Genomic DNA, 15,840 nt, shown 5'->3' with positions numbered 1-15,840 from the left:
TGAGTGGATACATTCAAGAATTTACTGGTTACTTTGGATGGCTTCGCACTGTGTTAATGTATGGAATTATACTCCTCATACTCCTTACAAATTCCTGTTGCTTAATTCAGTGTATACCAAACTTCTGTTCCATGATAACTACCTATCTCAAAGCTTTTCCTTCAGGTCTTTGCTGAAAAGACTTGTATGTAATTCGCAAATACATGAAAGAATATGTGCCTTTGCTTAATAAACAAACAAACAAAAAAGGAGAGATGTGGGAAACTCCTGCCTAAAGGTTGTAGCTGCGATTCTGTTTCAGTGATGTGCATACACTCCTGGCAGGATGCAGCAGTGGCTGGGAGGCAGGGTAGCCCTTTCTTCTGCCCTTCCGCTTAGAGTTAGAGCATAAGATCAAAGGGTTATTTTAGCCAATCCTAGTTAACAATTAGGTAACCGCTATCCTATCTGTTTCTCTCATAACATACTGTGCAATCTTGCTAAGTCAATAAAAAAGCCTTTGGGGCGTTGCCAAGAGGCTCCACTGGTTCGGACAACTGCTGTTGACTCCTTTGTTCTCTCTCTCCAAGGCAATTAACCTTTCCTTTGTTCAGTGATCACCACATAAAACAGTATACCACCATATACAATTTTTACATGATTTCTGGACCACCCTTTTTCTGATCTTGTTCTACATTCTGCATTGATCAAACAATAAAAATCGTGGTGCACATTCCATAAAAAGATAATAAGAAAGAATTTTTCAAAGGACCTCCTTTGCTACTTACGGGATGCCAATTTCAAAGAGGTTGTTCTGAATCAACTGTTTGCCAAGCATAATAATACTGAGCTGTATACACAGTTCCATTAGACAACCACCAGGAGCACACTAAAGGAGAAATAAATATATGCATTCAGGATTTCTATGTAACAATGGAATGTTTATAGCTGTTTCCTAGATTAGAAAGAAGTGTGCATAAAATAAATCGCAGTTACCTCTTCCATTCGAAAAGACTGAAAAATGTAGACATACTTCCCTGGGCGTCCAACAAATCTAGGAAAATTTGAAAAAAAATAGTTGTGTCCTATGTTTTCTGTAAGTGCAGACTTTTCTACTTTTCCTGCAAGATGTCCTCATGCATGCAAAATCTACACTGATACAAACTTATAATCAAAGAATAATTTACCACAATATTGGAAACTATTGATTATTTAAAAAAATGGACCATGACAATAAAGTTATAACATTGTATACTTTTTCAAAACTAAAGCTAATGTTTCTTTGAAGGAGCAACTTTGAGCTGGAGTTAGAAATTATCGATTTAAAGAGGATGGTATGTAAGCCCAGGAAATTCTATGCACACAAACTGGCACCCTTTTCTGATTGTAGTTTTTGAATTTTTTTTGTTTCTTCTGTTTCTTCCATCTTGGATCATTGTGTTTCTTAGTAATATATTGTCATTTTAAACTGTAAATTGTTATATGTTGTGCTGTTACCTGCCCAGAGTAGTCTATATGACTAGATAGGTGGGCTATAAGTCTAATAATTAAATAAATAAACAAACAAACAGATACATTGTACATTGTTTTGGTGATAACCCTTTGAAATAGGAATTAAGAATCTCTTTTAGGGGTGCATTTAAATGGTGAGCAAGAACAAAAGGAGAAGGATGGAACAAAAATATCACTAAATTTTATCTTAAAGTTCTTGCTGTCATTAACTGTGCCTGTGAAGAAAGCTGAGAAGCCGCCAGTTGGTGGTATCATGAAGAAGGGGGCATGACCCCATGGGTGTCCCTTAGGTCAGACTTGGCTTCCCAGAAGAGCTGTATGTGGGTCCAAGGTCTGAGGTTCTCTACCCTTGAATTTAAGGACTTCTAGAACAGTGGGTTCTTAACCTTGGGTTATTCAGGTGTTTTTGGACTGCAGCTCCCAGAAGCCTTCACCACCAGCTGTGCTGGCTGGGGTTTCTGGGAGTTGCAGTTCAAAAACACTTGAGTAACCCAAGGTTAAGAACCACTGTTCTAGAAGACTCAGTGTGAATTTGTCATCTGGGAGTGAATTTCTGTGGGATGTGATAGTATGACAGGCTACCAAAATCTTCTGTGCTTGTGGATGTTTTCCATATTCCACTTTTGATGACAATCAACAAAGATAAGTTTGCAAAAATTTAAATGTTTCTAGGAACATAGAAGTAGTTGTAAGTAGCACAGCCTACCCAATCATTAGGTGGAGAGAGGTAGTCTTTTAAGATCGCTAATGCCAAGAAGCAGTACATTCAATGCACTCTCCTGCTATGTGAGGTTCCTCCTACTTTTATAAGGCATTGCTACTCTGTGCAGCCCCACACCTCATGGTACAGGACAGATCTCAGGACACCCTTCTGAATTCTTCCTGTTTCTGAAAACCTCTCAGAAGGCCTCTAAGAAGTAACTTGCTGTGTATAGAGTTGTTTTGACATGTATGTATGTATGTATGTATGTATGTATGATTTAATTTCATTTCGTTTGTATATGTACTGCCTATTTGGCTATCATTAAAAATAATTTAAAGTAAAATATACTTTATGAGAACTATGCTGTAATTAAGGGAAAACAGATTTATAGATCCTTTGGTTGTGAAGCAAGCATTTAAATTCATTCCTTCATAAGACTGATTGGGAACCTATTGCAAAGCAAAGCAAAGCGTGCTGCTTATATACCTCCCCATAGCGCTTCAAGCACTCTCTGGGCGGTTTACAAGTTAATTATGGAGGCTACACATTGCCCCCCCCCCAAGCGAGCTGGGTACTCATTTTACCAACCTTGGAAGGATAGAAGGCTGAGTCAACCTTGAGCCGGCTACCTGGGATTGAACCCCAGGTCGTGAGCACAGTTTTAGTTGCAGTACAGCAGTTTAATCACTGCGCCACAAGGCTCTAATGTATTGGCCCTGTGCATGCTATTATCTATGCCCAAAGTTATCTGGAAGGCTACACATTCCCAAATTGTGGCTGTATATGTAGTATTTTACAAAAGAATAAATGTACATCAGTATGAGCTATTGATACAAGATATAATGTGATATTCATATAAGATGAATTATAATATCTTTCTCTTTTTTGCCATATATATGCACAAGTATATAAATGTATTATAAACTAGTTTTCTGACAAACTATGGAAAAATGTATTCTCGAAGGCGTTCACGGCCAGGATCCATTGGTTGTTGTAGAACACGGCCAGACAGCCTGAAAAGCCTACAACAACCTATGGGAAAAATATTTCTGACTGTAAAATAATTAACTGAATATACTCTGTGAATCCTCTGCTATTACTTGAAGCAATAACTGAGCATTCTATTAATCTTTTACCCAACTCACCGTCCTTTGAAGAAAGCAACATAGAAAATGGGAGTGTAGGCATTGACAAATTTCAGAAGGAAGGCCTTGAAGATAAGACGTTCCTCAAAATTCTTGTCTGTTTTTGGAACCTCTGGTACAGGAAAAAAAAACACCCACCCTTAATATAATAAATATGGCTGAAAGGTACATACACATTATTTTGCATCACCTGGTATTTTAGATTTTTTACCCTCTATTTAATTCTTTTTATAGAATGCATACCACAGAGTATTTTTAAAGAAAATGATCAGGTTTTAGATGGAGGGGAGAGAAAAGGGGAGAAGTTATAAAAACAAATGCATGTATATAGATAAACGTACCAACAAAACTGAAGAATCATAATCACAGAGAATATTTACATATTCATTTCTTAGTAGTTTCTCTTTTAGGAAATATATGTCTTCTACATGAAATCCAACTCTTAACCCTACTCCTAGCCCTAAAAACAATGTGAATGCTACTATTTTTTACTTATATATATGTAAGCCTCTCAGTCTCTTATACACAAGGGTGTAGGGATTTTAATTCCTTGGATCCTTCTTTTGTTCCAGAATCCACACAGAAGTAGCACCACAATATTGGCATTCTGTATCTATTACCTGAACTGCAAATAGAACCCACAAAAGCCACTTACTCCATGTAACGTTTTCTTCAATAGAAAGCCCAGACAAAAATTACCCCTCAAATACTGTAGTATATTTCTGTTTAATGGATTTACATTTTGAAAGCAATGGATAAGGATGATGGTGGTTTGTGTGCAGTAAAAATGAAACTAGGAAACCATTATTTTTTTAAAAAAATTTTCTGTAACAGATAGGCATCATGTAGTCCTAAGCCACATTTTTGCACTTGGTAAAGGTAAAGGTTCCCCTTGACTTTTAGTCCAGTCGTGTCCAACTCTAGGCAGCGGTGCTCATCCCTGTTTCCAAGCCATAGAGCCAGCATTTGTCTGAAGACAGTTTCCATGGTCATGTAGCCAGTGCAACTAGACACGGAATACCATTACTTTCCCACCGAGGTGGTACCTATTTATCTACATGCATTTTGCATGCTTTCGAACTGCTAGGTTGGCAGGAGCTGGGACAAGTGACGGGAACTCACTCCATCATGTGGATTCGATATTACGACGGCTGGTCTTCTGACCCTGCAGCAAAGAGGCTTCTGCGGTTTAACCTAGGCATCATGTAGTCCTAAACCACATTTTTTGCCCTAAGACACCTTAAAATATAACTTAGGAAAAAAAAACAATTAAAAATTCAATCTGCCACTGAGAAAAATGGAGGGCATTTCCTAATGACCTTTCTGCGTTAATTGCAACTATTTTATACTTAATACATCTTGTTTACATTTATTTAGAACTTACCTACTGACAGAAATGTTGTTGCTTGGTATAAGAAAATTAATAATTTTTAATCTATTTCTAGCCAGGAAATAAAGAATTTCTGCTATGATTCTTGGGCAGAAGGAGGGATTCCAGTTGGGAATGGACTGGGAGCAATAGGATTCCAGCCACTGCTTTTGGTATTTATTTTTTATCTAAAACATTTTTTAAAAAAACCTTATCTGCCCTAACTAGTTCAGGAAGTCTTCAATCAGGCTGTGGACTTTCTGGTTTTTGACCGCAGGTTAGTCTGAAGGTTTTCTGACTGAAAACTTGATGTATCAATCGGAATAATTCAGGTTAAAAAAATCCCTTCATTTTACATTAAAATTATTGCTGAACACAATATCAACAACTGAGTTAAGTACAAACTAGATGGGTTAAGTCTAAAAAAAGATTCAGATAAGCTGGAAAAAGCAGCTGGGAACTGTGCTGGCATTCCACCCCCACCCCCCACCCCTGCAGCAAATTGCCCTACACAATTCTTCACTGTTTGGAGGGAGGGATGGTTTTTGTTTCTGTGGGAGGGTGTTGGTGAGGCCTTTGGGCTGCCAGCCAAACAGAAATAGGAGCCTTGTTCCAGCTGACCTTGCACACACCTGTCCTATACTAATACAACTAGGACTAAAACAACAATGGCTCAAATCCTCTTACATAGTTAGGCTAGAATGACATACCTTCTGGCTAAAATCTTGTTGCTTAGTGTACTAAGTCACACTAGAGTAGGTCTTTGAATCAGTGTGGGTTTTGTGAGTTAACTTGTCCATAAGTTCCATTGATTCAAATAGGCCTACTCTAGTTCCCATGTACTTCAGCTGAGTTAGTCGTAACTAGAATAGGGCCATTTGAATCAGTTGAATTTATACCAGTAATAATTCAGCAAATACCCAATGATTCAATGGGCCTACTTTAGCAAAACCTACCACATTAAGCAACAGGATTTCAACCATACTGAAACTGTGCGACTCAGCATGCAACCGATAATGTCGATGTTGATTTCTTAATTTGGAGACATTTGTTTCCAAAGGTTATGCAATTTACATAGCTATACAAGAGGATTTTTTTGGTGGCTTTCTTTTGGGGCAGGTTTTCATAGATTCCTACAGCCCTCTTCAGTCCAATACAGTTAGTAGTTAAGATGCCAGACGAAGATGACTTGTGTCACTTAATTTTTTCAAAAAGCTTTGTTTCCCCAAAGTGAGAAGTCTTTTGTTTAATCTAAGCATATGTATTCATTTATTTTCACTTCAATATTACAGTATTTGTTGAAAGATGGTCAATTATTAATAAGCATTTTTCTGTGTGTGTTGGCTTGAGCTTCACTTCTATGTTGTTTTATTTGCATGGCCAAAGTTGAATTATTACGTTTATTGGATAAGTCATCTGATGAAACCACATCTTTAAATCAAGTTTCTTGAGGATTTGTACATACCAATCTGTGTCAACCATCTGGCAATGCAGCCATAAACTTCATCCAAGATTATAATAACCACCAGATTGATAATCACTGCAGTTGCTGTGACAGTTACTCTGATATTAGATCGGCCACCTGGAGAGGAGCTGATGGCTAAAGCTGCTGCAGTGGAGATTCGGTATATGATAACTCCAAAAACAATAGCAAATGTCAGCCCAATCTGTTTTTTTAAAAAAAGGAATGTAATCTGTTACAAACATTTGGCAGTAAATAATTTTAATAGATAGCCACAGTTACATTATAGTGAAGTGCATTCCAGCATAACTATTCAGAGACAATTCTTAAGGCAAAATATGCAGTGACCAAGGGTTTCCTGCCAATGTAAGCAGTAGTTTAACACAGATGGATGTGCCCATACAAGTATTATCCAGCCAACATTCCACTGGTGGCCTCTGCATTTACATTTCCCCTTCCAGTGTAAATCATTCCTTAGTTAAAACATGGAATGCTGTTCTATCACTGTTTTAAGATGATGTCAAACACTCAACAGAGAAACAAAAGGCAATGTAGCGTTACGGATTCCTTCCAAAGGAGATTGAGATATCTTTGGCCCACCTGAGAGGGAATTAGGGGATGAAGTAATGATACTAGCTATCATAGCCTTCTCCCGTATAGTTTTCTGCCCATTCACTGAGGTCTACAGATCAAGGTTCAGTCCATTCTTTGCATGCATGCATCTGGAGGCAACCAAAGGAAGGTGGGGGTGCTCCCTCCTTTCGAATTATCTCCCCACTGCAAAGCAACAGGCATCAGCCTTCCTGGTGTTTAAAAGCTACACTTTTGTTGATTTTGACACTTAGTGTTATGGAGGCTCATTTGATTCTTTGTGAATGTAGTGCACCAAGCAGGGAATTTCTATAGCAAAAAGCCAGCATATGAATATTTTATTAAAAAGATATAATATGGAAGAATTGGACTGCCAAGGAAGTACCATTGAATGGTGACCTGTGCACTGTGCCTAGAGTTATAGCAACAGCAATGGAGTTCAAAGAATTACAAGCATGTGTTGTTGTACTCATTGCAGGCCATAACTAGTTTGAACATCTTGGATGGAGGGCTTTTTTTAATGGGATGAAGGTTTGCTTCATATTTTCCCCATTCCCAAATGTTACTTTGGCAAAATGGAGGAGAGTTTAGGTAACAGAACTGCAGCAATGTGGAAGTCAAAAGAGAGAGAAAAAATTCCTGGGCACTCTGTAATCCTTAGGATTCCTATGGGAGGACTATATAAAAGAAAAGAAAAACCCACCAAAAATATAGCAACATGCTAATCATTTACACTATAATAAATGTCATGCTACATAAATTGTAGTGACACATAGATTGAAAAAAACAAGCTAACAAACAAATATTGTTTGAAGAACATCCCAAAAAGTGAATAAGTCATGGGAAAGTTTCCTCCTTCCACAATACCTTAATGCTTACCATGAAAATAATGCTCACAAAGTTTGTCAAGTAGGCAGGAAAACGATCTTTCCATGTCAGTTTTTCTTTTTCAGTCTAAGGCAAGAAAAAACAACCCATAAACAGTGCAATTCATTTCAGCACCATACAACAGCTAAATATTTTCTTTTTAATTTGTGCTTGTCATCCAAATATTGATGTGTAGAGAAGCAATCAAATGCATAACCTGATAGTAATGCAAAGACATAGGAATGGAAGAATACATTTTAAAAGAAGATAAACACCAGAACAGTGTGGGATCAGTTCAGTGACTTTCATTGAGCTCTATATCTAAAAAGAGAACCAATAAGTCACTGGCCAGAATCTTATGGGTTAGTTACATTTCCATAAATGCAGTTGTGTAAATTGTAGGGGCAAATTACCTGTAGTCAACAAGTTGCCAATCGTATCCATAATTATGCACCAAATCATGTGACTGACTGGCAACAAGGGACACAAGTGGTGGCATGTTAATTAGTGGCACGTCAATGCAGCAATTTCTGCCACTGCACATATCCTAGTGTAACGACCAGTAAGATTCAGGCCACTGGGTTTATTAAAAAAATAATAATTTGTGTATCATTTCAATGAGTACATTCAGTGTTTTGTGAGTAGACTTCCATTCATGGAACAAGACTTCCCCCTCTTCTTCCCTTGCAATCTAGAGCAGATTTTAGGAGGAACATGAGTGTGTGTGTGTAAATGGGATGGGGAATTTATTTCAACGATAGGCGTCACAGACATTATTGGATGTAGTTCATAAAGGCCAATATCTTTACAAAAACAGGTATTTTGAGGGATTGTCAAAGCCTCTACTTCAGTTTAGTCTAAATATTATAGTCCTATTAACTTGGCCATTGTTTAAATAGTTTTTATAATTATATTATGTGTTTATGTAGGATACAGAAAATGTCATGTTACATCCAAACCATACAAAATAGTTCACTCCAAATGTGGAGCCTGCCTATTGTGCTCCTTATCTTGTTAAGATTCAAAAAGTTATAATTTTTTTTGAAGTACAAGTCACGGAATTCCTCAGTTCATATGACTGCTTGCTTTTGTTGGCCAGTGATTTCATTTGCACTATAATAAATGTGCATATTTGAAAATAAATTTCCAAAAAGGAAATGTTTCCTGAGTCTGAGACAGAAGAGCTACCTGGGTATAGTAAAATTTAGGAAATGTGTGGTCTTGCCTATTTTGGTAACAGTTGAACTAGAATCAACCCCAGTGATTACGATGTACTTGAGGCAAAAAAGTAAAAATGCAGGTATAGCATCTGCCATCTTCTTCATCCATTGGGTCCCTTTCTCTCTTGTCCTGATCAGGAAACTAATTGTGTCTTACAACTAGCCTGGAAGGAAGGTGAGAAAAGGGATTAGAGGAAAAATAAGCAGGAAGCACAGTGGTTGCACCTCCTCCCAATACTCTGGGGCAGTAATAGTAGATGACATCTGTTTATTTTCAAGAAATTTTAAGGTACCTCCATTTTGTTTCAACACAGTGTAAGCCTCATGGCACAGTGATTAAGTTGTAGTGCTGCAGTCATGACTCTGCTCATGATCTGAGTTCAGTCCTGAGGAGTTCAAGTAGTGGCTCAAGCTTCTATCCTTCTGAGGTTGGTAAACAGAGTACCCAGCTCAAGGGTGTGTACGTGTGTAGCCTGCATAATTAAATTATAAACTGCCCAGAGAGTCCTTTAATTAATATTGGCAGTATATAAGGAGCACACTTGTTTGCTTTGAAGATTATTTTATTTGTAAAGATAGGAAATGAGGTATTAATAATGTAATGTCATGTATAATTACAGAAAGCCACTGTAACAAGTATTTGACATAACATGCATACCACATGCATGTTGTCTTGGAGGGGAAGAAGCAGGCAACTCCATCAGGCATATGGTATTGCAAAAGGACCACAGCAGTTAACATTTGAGGATTAACCATGCAGTGCCATTCCAAACAGAGGCAAAAACCACTCTCAACAAGAGCAATAAGGAAAGGGGGGAGGGAGGTAAGTGAATATTAGAAACAAACAGAAAACGTTGGGGGGGGGAGGTCAATTCGTGTTTTCCATAGTTATTTGTAATTCAGAAAGGTTCCGCAAATTTGAAGGAAATGTACCAATTTCACCCCAGCCATGACTCTCTTAACTCTTTGTTGCCATTTGTTTGCTGCCTCTTCTGGCAATTGCTGGCCCTTCTGATGGCATTTGAAGGAAACAGAAAAGGATCATGCAATATGGTTCTTACAAAGCATTGATTCATACATGTAAATAAATCAATACCCTCAGCGGCATATGGACACGTTACAACTTAAAAAAAAAGCTGCCTGTTACTTGTTATGGGACAATGTTATGTCTTCTGATATGAAGTAAATTACTATAAAGAAGAAGAAAAAATAAAGTAAAACCACAGAAAAATAACCATTATTATCTAGAAAAATGACAACAACAATAGGCAAGGGTTTATGGGGGGAAAAGCCTTTGCTAAGTTTTTGAAGATGTCAAAGAGGATGTCTCTCCCCTCCCCCCCATAACAGAAAAATATGTTTTGTAAGATTTCACAGGTTTCTGTACCAGGACAGCTGCAGCTATTTAAGGTGGTGACTATGTTGACAAATGCGTCAGGATTTGCTCAGCAATTAGCCTGGGTGAATTTGAAGGTTTTTCTTTTCCAATGATCACACAATGCAAAGGCCAATGTAAATCAACCTGGTTCTTTTTACATCCAGTAAAGAATCCCCCCACCCCCACCCCTACTTCTGCTGGGGGTTTCTACCAGAATGATTTAAATTATGTTTTCCAGATGTGGCTATTTGTTTTGTTGTACAAAATGATAGGCATTTATGTGACTTTTGGTGGTGTTATGGTGATGTCTTATGCTTGGAAGTGAAGTTTTGGGATAGTGGAAACATCCACCCTTGCAATATTTCTTCCTAGTCATCCCAAAGTATTATTTATTTTTTAATCTTAAAAAAAAACTGCCAAGTTTACTACTAGATTTCCTTATCACTGTATAGATACATTAGTTTAATGGGCAGTATCAAAGGAAGGGGAGCCAAGGGCTGTGGACACATGTCAAACCTCACTGGATGAGGGCCAATGTGGACACTGACACCAAAACAATGAGAAGTCTTCATGTGATCATCTAAACCAAATACAACCATAGGTAAAGGTAAAGGTTCCCCTTGACAATTTTTGTCCAGTCGTGTCTGACCCTAGGGGGTGGTGCTCATCTCCGTTTCCAACCCATAGAGCTAGCGTTTGTCCGAAGATAATCTTCCGTGGTCACGTGGCCAGCGCGACTAGACATGGAACGCAGTTACCTTCCCACCGTGGTGGTACCTATTTATCTACTCGCATTTTGCATTTTTGCATGCTTTCGAACCGCTAGGTTGGCGGGAGCTGGGATAATATACCAGATGGGCGGGATATAAATTAAATAAATAAATGAATATAAATAAATAAATAAATAAATAAATAAATGACGGGGGTGACTGCAGGTCTTCTGACCTTGCAGCACAGAGGCTTCTGAGGTTTAACCCGCAGCGCCACCACATCCCGCCATAAGAGATTGCAAATCAGGCTGCAGCAAAGCTAAATTGCTCCACTTCAACTTGGCAGTATAGTCACACCTGACCTGGAGTCAAAATTGTGAAGTGAATTGGCCATGTTTACAGATGAGACCAGATTATGTGAGATGATAAAATCCAATACAGACAGTGGAGAAATCTAGAGGTATCTGAGAGGGAAATCAGCCCTTTTCTGTACCTCTTCTACTACTACAGTATAATTTTTAAGATGGGATGATTAGAACTCTACACAGTATTCCAAACAAGCACACAATTATAACTTTATATAAAATAATATTTATAGCATTGGAAGATTTCTTCAATATCTGTACTACTAATTCTTACCATAAAATTTACTTTTCTTCACCACCACAAACTGAGCTGAAATTTTCATTGAGCCCAAGCCATAAATTTCTTACCTGTTTGTTTGTGTCACTTCTGCTAGTATATTTTAGATCAATAATTTGTTTCACTAATATGCATCATTGGCTGAAATCCAACAGCATAATATGCTATATAAGGCTAATAACATTATTGACTGGAGCATCTTTTCAGAAATTAGAAATTTCTAACCCCACTGAAGGTACCAAGGCTCCTTTGGGATCCCCTGCATTGTGAGGAAGCCATAGGGAGTCACAGAATTGTGTGTATATGGGGAGTCTTTTACTGTATTTCTAAAAATCATTTGCTGGGAAAATCATCCCAGTGGCAGTGATTTTCACTAACTAAAGACTTCCTTCTCCTGTCTCACATCCCCTAACAGCTTTCTGGTAATGGAAGGGATTCAATACAACCTCTGGTACCTTAGGGAGACAAATAAAAATATTTTATTTCTGAAAAATTGCCTTGTACGGCATAGCTGCAGCAACATGTATGCTTGTTTGTAATTAATCACTTTGTTGGCCATTCACTGACTTTGGAAAGGTCTTTGAGTAGCTTTCTAAAATCTGCTGGTGTTTTCATTCTCCTAAATAATTTGACATAATCTGCAAACACGGTTTATCACTTTGCCTCTATTCTCTGTTTTCTGTTGGACCATAAACTTACTGATGTATACAAGAACCTCTCCTAATACCAGGTGATTTGGTAAGTTTACACAAAAGAATTAAGAAGAAATGATGTCAGTTCTTCCTGTTTTTCCAACTTTCTAATATCTCTTATATGTGTGATTGGTAACACTCCGAAAGATTGCCTGTGTTAGTGAAACAGAGTCCTATTTCAAAAGTCATTATCGTTCTTCCTATGTTTATGTGGGAATAGAGGCTGTTGAATGTTCTCTCAAAATATTTTGCTTGCGTAAGTCCTATTGAACTGAATGGAGCTTGCCGTAACCAAATAAGAAAATGTAAAATGGTGTTAAGAGCAAAGTTTTGCTGATGTAACATATTCACTTCTTCTGGCCTTCACAAATTCAGCAGCAATGCATAGTTTAATGTTTAATCTATGGAACATTTATAAACCTGCATCATAAGGAAACATCTGTCTTATTTATCACTTCATCATATCTCCAAAAGCTTGCCGATTTAGTATTGGAATTTGATTTACAACTAAATCTGGAGAGAGTGGGATAAGAAAGCAAATAAGTAAGGTAGAACCTTTATTTTCATATAAAACTCAGAATTGTACATTAGGCATATCATACACTATGATGGGATCTGTGCCTGAGCCAGTATTTTACTTGTATTATAGGTGTGAAACTTTTAAAACCATTGGTTCCAGATTGGAATCATGTGTTATGACTAAATCATTTTTTGTGACATATAATTATGTAATACACTTCCAGAAAATGTTTTATGCCTGGTGGCAGCTGTATTCGGCACAGTTCTAGCATTAACCCAAGCTACATCACTTGTGTACATTTATATGATTGTTACATCACTACACTGGAATGCAATATGATGACTCTGTGCATTTCTGAGTCTTTTAAGGAAGATATCCATTGTTTGGAAAACCCTCAGGTAAAAGTTCTCATTCATGCGTTATAACTCAGGTCCATGATAATGACTCAGGCACATTATTCACAACATCCACTTAGCTATTGTATAGGAAAATTTGAAACCTCAAGAGTGTAGATAGGGAATGGAAGAAGAAGCAAGAGAAACTAATGACTAAACAGGGAAATGCTAGGAAAGGGAGAATTGATAACTGGACTCTTCTGATCTGTATGTGCCATTAGACAGAAGATATGCCTTTGTGGAATGCACAAGAATGGGTATAAGAGCAGAATGGAGAATACTGTTCAACCAGATGCAGTCTGCCTAGTCCGTGGTACAGTGCAACCTAGCCAGAGGCAAATGGACCTTCCTACATGTTTCACAGAAGCAACTTTGGATACGATACATAGTGCGCACTCAAGAAGCAGCTGCAACTGATTGTAATGCCCTGGCATTATATGATATATGATTTGCTGCAGTCAGATTTTACATTATGAGATGTACACCTGAAATCAACATGAGGAAAACATATAATGGGACTTCCACTAACTAACTATACATTCAAAGAGGTCTGAGCTGTCTAAGAGCTAATTCTAATGGAAACATTTGATGAGATCAAGATTTGGCAAAATTTCTCTCTCTCTCTCTCTCTCTCTCTCTCTCTCTCTCTCTCTCTCGTGTGTGTGTGTGTGTGTGTGTGTGTGTGTGTGTGTGTGTGTGTGTGTGTGTATTCTTTTGGTATACTTATGAGCCCATTGGTAACAGTTGCTCTGTATGAGTTTGTTTTCTCATTCCCAAATCAATGGAAAAAAATAATGAATGTGCAATTTGTCTGTGGTAAGTTTATTCAGGATCCTATCATGAGAATGCTGCATATAAGGAACCACAAGCCATATTGCCTTGCAGTTCCATATATTGTGATGAATCCACCCCGTTCTTCTAGGCAGTGTGCAGTCACTTCCAGTCTAGTCTTGCTGGAACTTTCATTTGACATGTTGGCTGGAATGCAGCATATATATGAATTAAAGTTTGGCTTAACTGTTGATGTAGCATGTTTCTAATGTTCTAGTTCTGGGTTTTTTTTTTTTTTGCCTTACCCTTCCTCCTAAGCTATACTACTTTATCCTGGGTCTATCCAGAACATAAAAAAAAAAATGAAAACCAAGAGCATGAAATGTACAATCTGAAGAAAAATCTAAAAATGATTTATTTAGCCTATAGTACTAGGAATCAGAGGATGTTCACCAAAATGTTAGAAAACTTACAGTCTAAATAAACTCTCTGTTTTTTCTACTTACCTATTTGGTAGTAGCTAATTTCACAGTAACAGTTTTATCTTCAAGCATGGAGTAGTTGAGAAAAGATCATTTACTATTTGTTCTCCATGTTCATAGTCTGTTAGTATCTTCCTTAAATTCCCTTTTCTGTGACTAATGCCACAATTCTAAATGTACTCAGTAGGGCATGAGGCCCACTGGACACAATGGAACACTTCCAATTGAACATACACAGATCTGTACTGTAGAAGTTCCACAGATACCCAGTCATGTAATTTACCAACCATAGTGTACCTCTGGACAAGTTCAGTCTGCAACTGACCTAAATAGTCTTTAAAACTATTTAAAAGCCTTCGCGAATACAGTCTTTAAAACTCATACTATGTCTAGATGGGCGGCGTATAAATGCAATAAATAAATAAATAAATGACAAATTTGATGTGTGCAAACTTCAAAGTTGGCTGAAATCCTGTTGCTGTACCTTACAACATGTGAGGCTGCTATTATCCCAAAGCTTCTGTGTAATCCCTTTCAAAATTGGAAACTCATGGAAGCTGTGGAGCAGGAAGGGAAAGTCCTTAATTACCGAAAAAGCCATTGCAAGAAAAGTCATCTGGATGGTGGTAATATGCAGCAATTAAAGATTTATCCTTCCCATCCTGAGTTTCTACAGGCAGTCAGTGATGAAAAAGATTACATGGGAGTTTTAGAAGCTTTGTGAGATAAGTCAGAAATGTTTGATTTCCAGAAAATTGACGCTGCTGATGACATCATCAGGCTTAATGCTGTGTAAATCATGGCAACAAGATTTCAGCCAAAGGATATCAGTTTCTGTACAACAATAAAATCCATGTAGGCATTTTCTAGAAGTTCAAAGCAAGAATTAATGGACAAACTGATTTGTGCCAGTGGGATGCAAAGAATATCAACTATTGAGCCAATTGACCTTCTAAACAGAAAATGAGTGCTCTGATGTAGTCAGAACTGCAGCCAACTACCAAATCTGACTAATCAAAGCACTTGTTTGAGGAGGCAGGCGGACTTCATGTAGCAGTGAGCCAGGACGCAATGTGCAATTAGCTTATTAAACTGCAAAATATATGTTTTAAAATCACAAGAAGTCTTTATGTCCAGCAGCTCAGAATGACTGTGAGTGTGGGTATTTGATTTTGGACAAACTGCATCTCTGCTTGTGATGAATCCCTGTTTCCATAGCCATTGAGCTAGGTAAGGTCACATAGGTATTTCAAGGGGAAATCCTTAAACATTCTTTAAACAATAATTTGGGAATGCAACGCTAACGTGTGTCTGCAATATTGGTTTTTAAAAAGCTGCCACATTATGTCTAACTTCATGCTCTACTGGCTTGGAGTACATTACTATATCTATATTGCATTTG

General features: G+C 37.7%; 1 protein-coding gene across 3 annotated transcripts in view; it reads right to left on the bottom strand.

Moving 5' to 3' along the window:
- ANO1 (anoctamin 1) overlaps positions 1-15,840 on the bottom strand; it is a 157,099-nt gene that overhangs the window by 14,374 nt on the left and 126,885 nt on the right. For 2 of the 3 annotated variants that reach the window (XM_072985915.2, XM_072985916.2), the window contains 5 exons: positions 7,641-7,715; positions 6,174-6,375; positions 3,340-3,451; positions 976-1,033; positions 768-868 (listed from right to left, as the gene is read on the bottom strand). In XM_072985915.2, the coding sequence (XP_072842016.2) occupies positions 768-868; positions 976-1,033; positions 3,340-3,451; positions 6,174-6,375; positions 7,641-7,715 (548 nt within the window). Of the gene's footprint in view, positions 1-767; positions 869-975; positions 1,034-3,339; positions 3,452-6,173; positions 6,376-7,640; positions 7,716-9,781; positions 9,860-15,840 lie in introns of all 3 variants that reach the window. The other variant, XM_072985914.2, reaches the window with a different exon arrangement.

Source organism: Pogona vitticeps, chromosome 1 (genome assembly GCF_051106095.1).
Source record: "Pogona vitticeps strain Pit_001003342236 chromosome 1, PviZW2.1, whole genome shotgun sequence".
Taxonomy (NCBI): Eukaryota; Metazoa; Chordata; class Lepidosauria; order Squamata; family Agamidae; genus Pogona; species Pogona vitticeps.
Note: the sequence above shows the minus strand (reverse complement) of the source record. Positions and strands in the feature narration are given on the sequence as shown.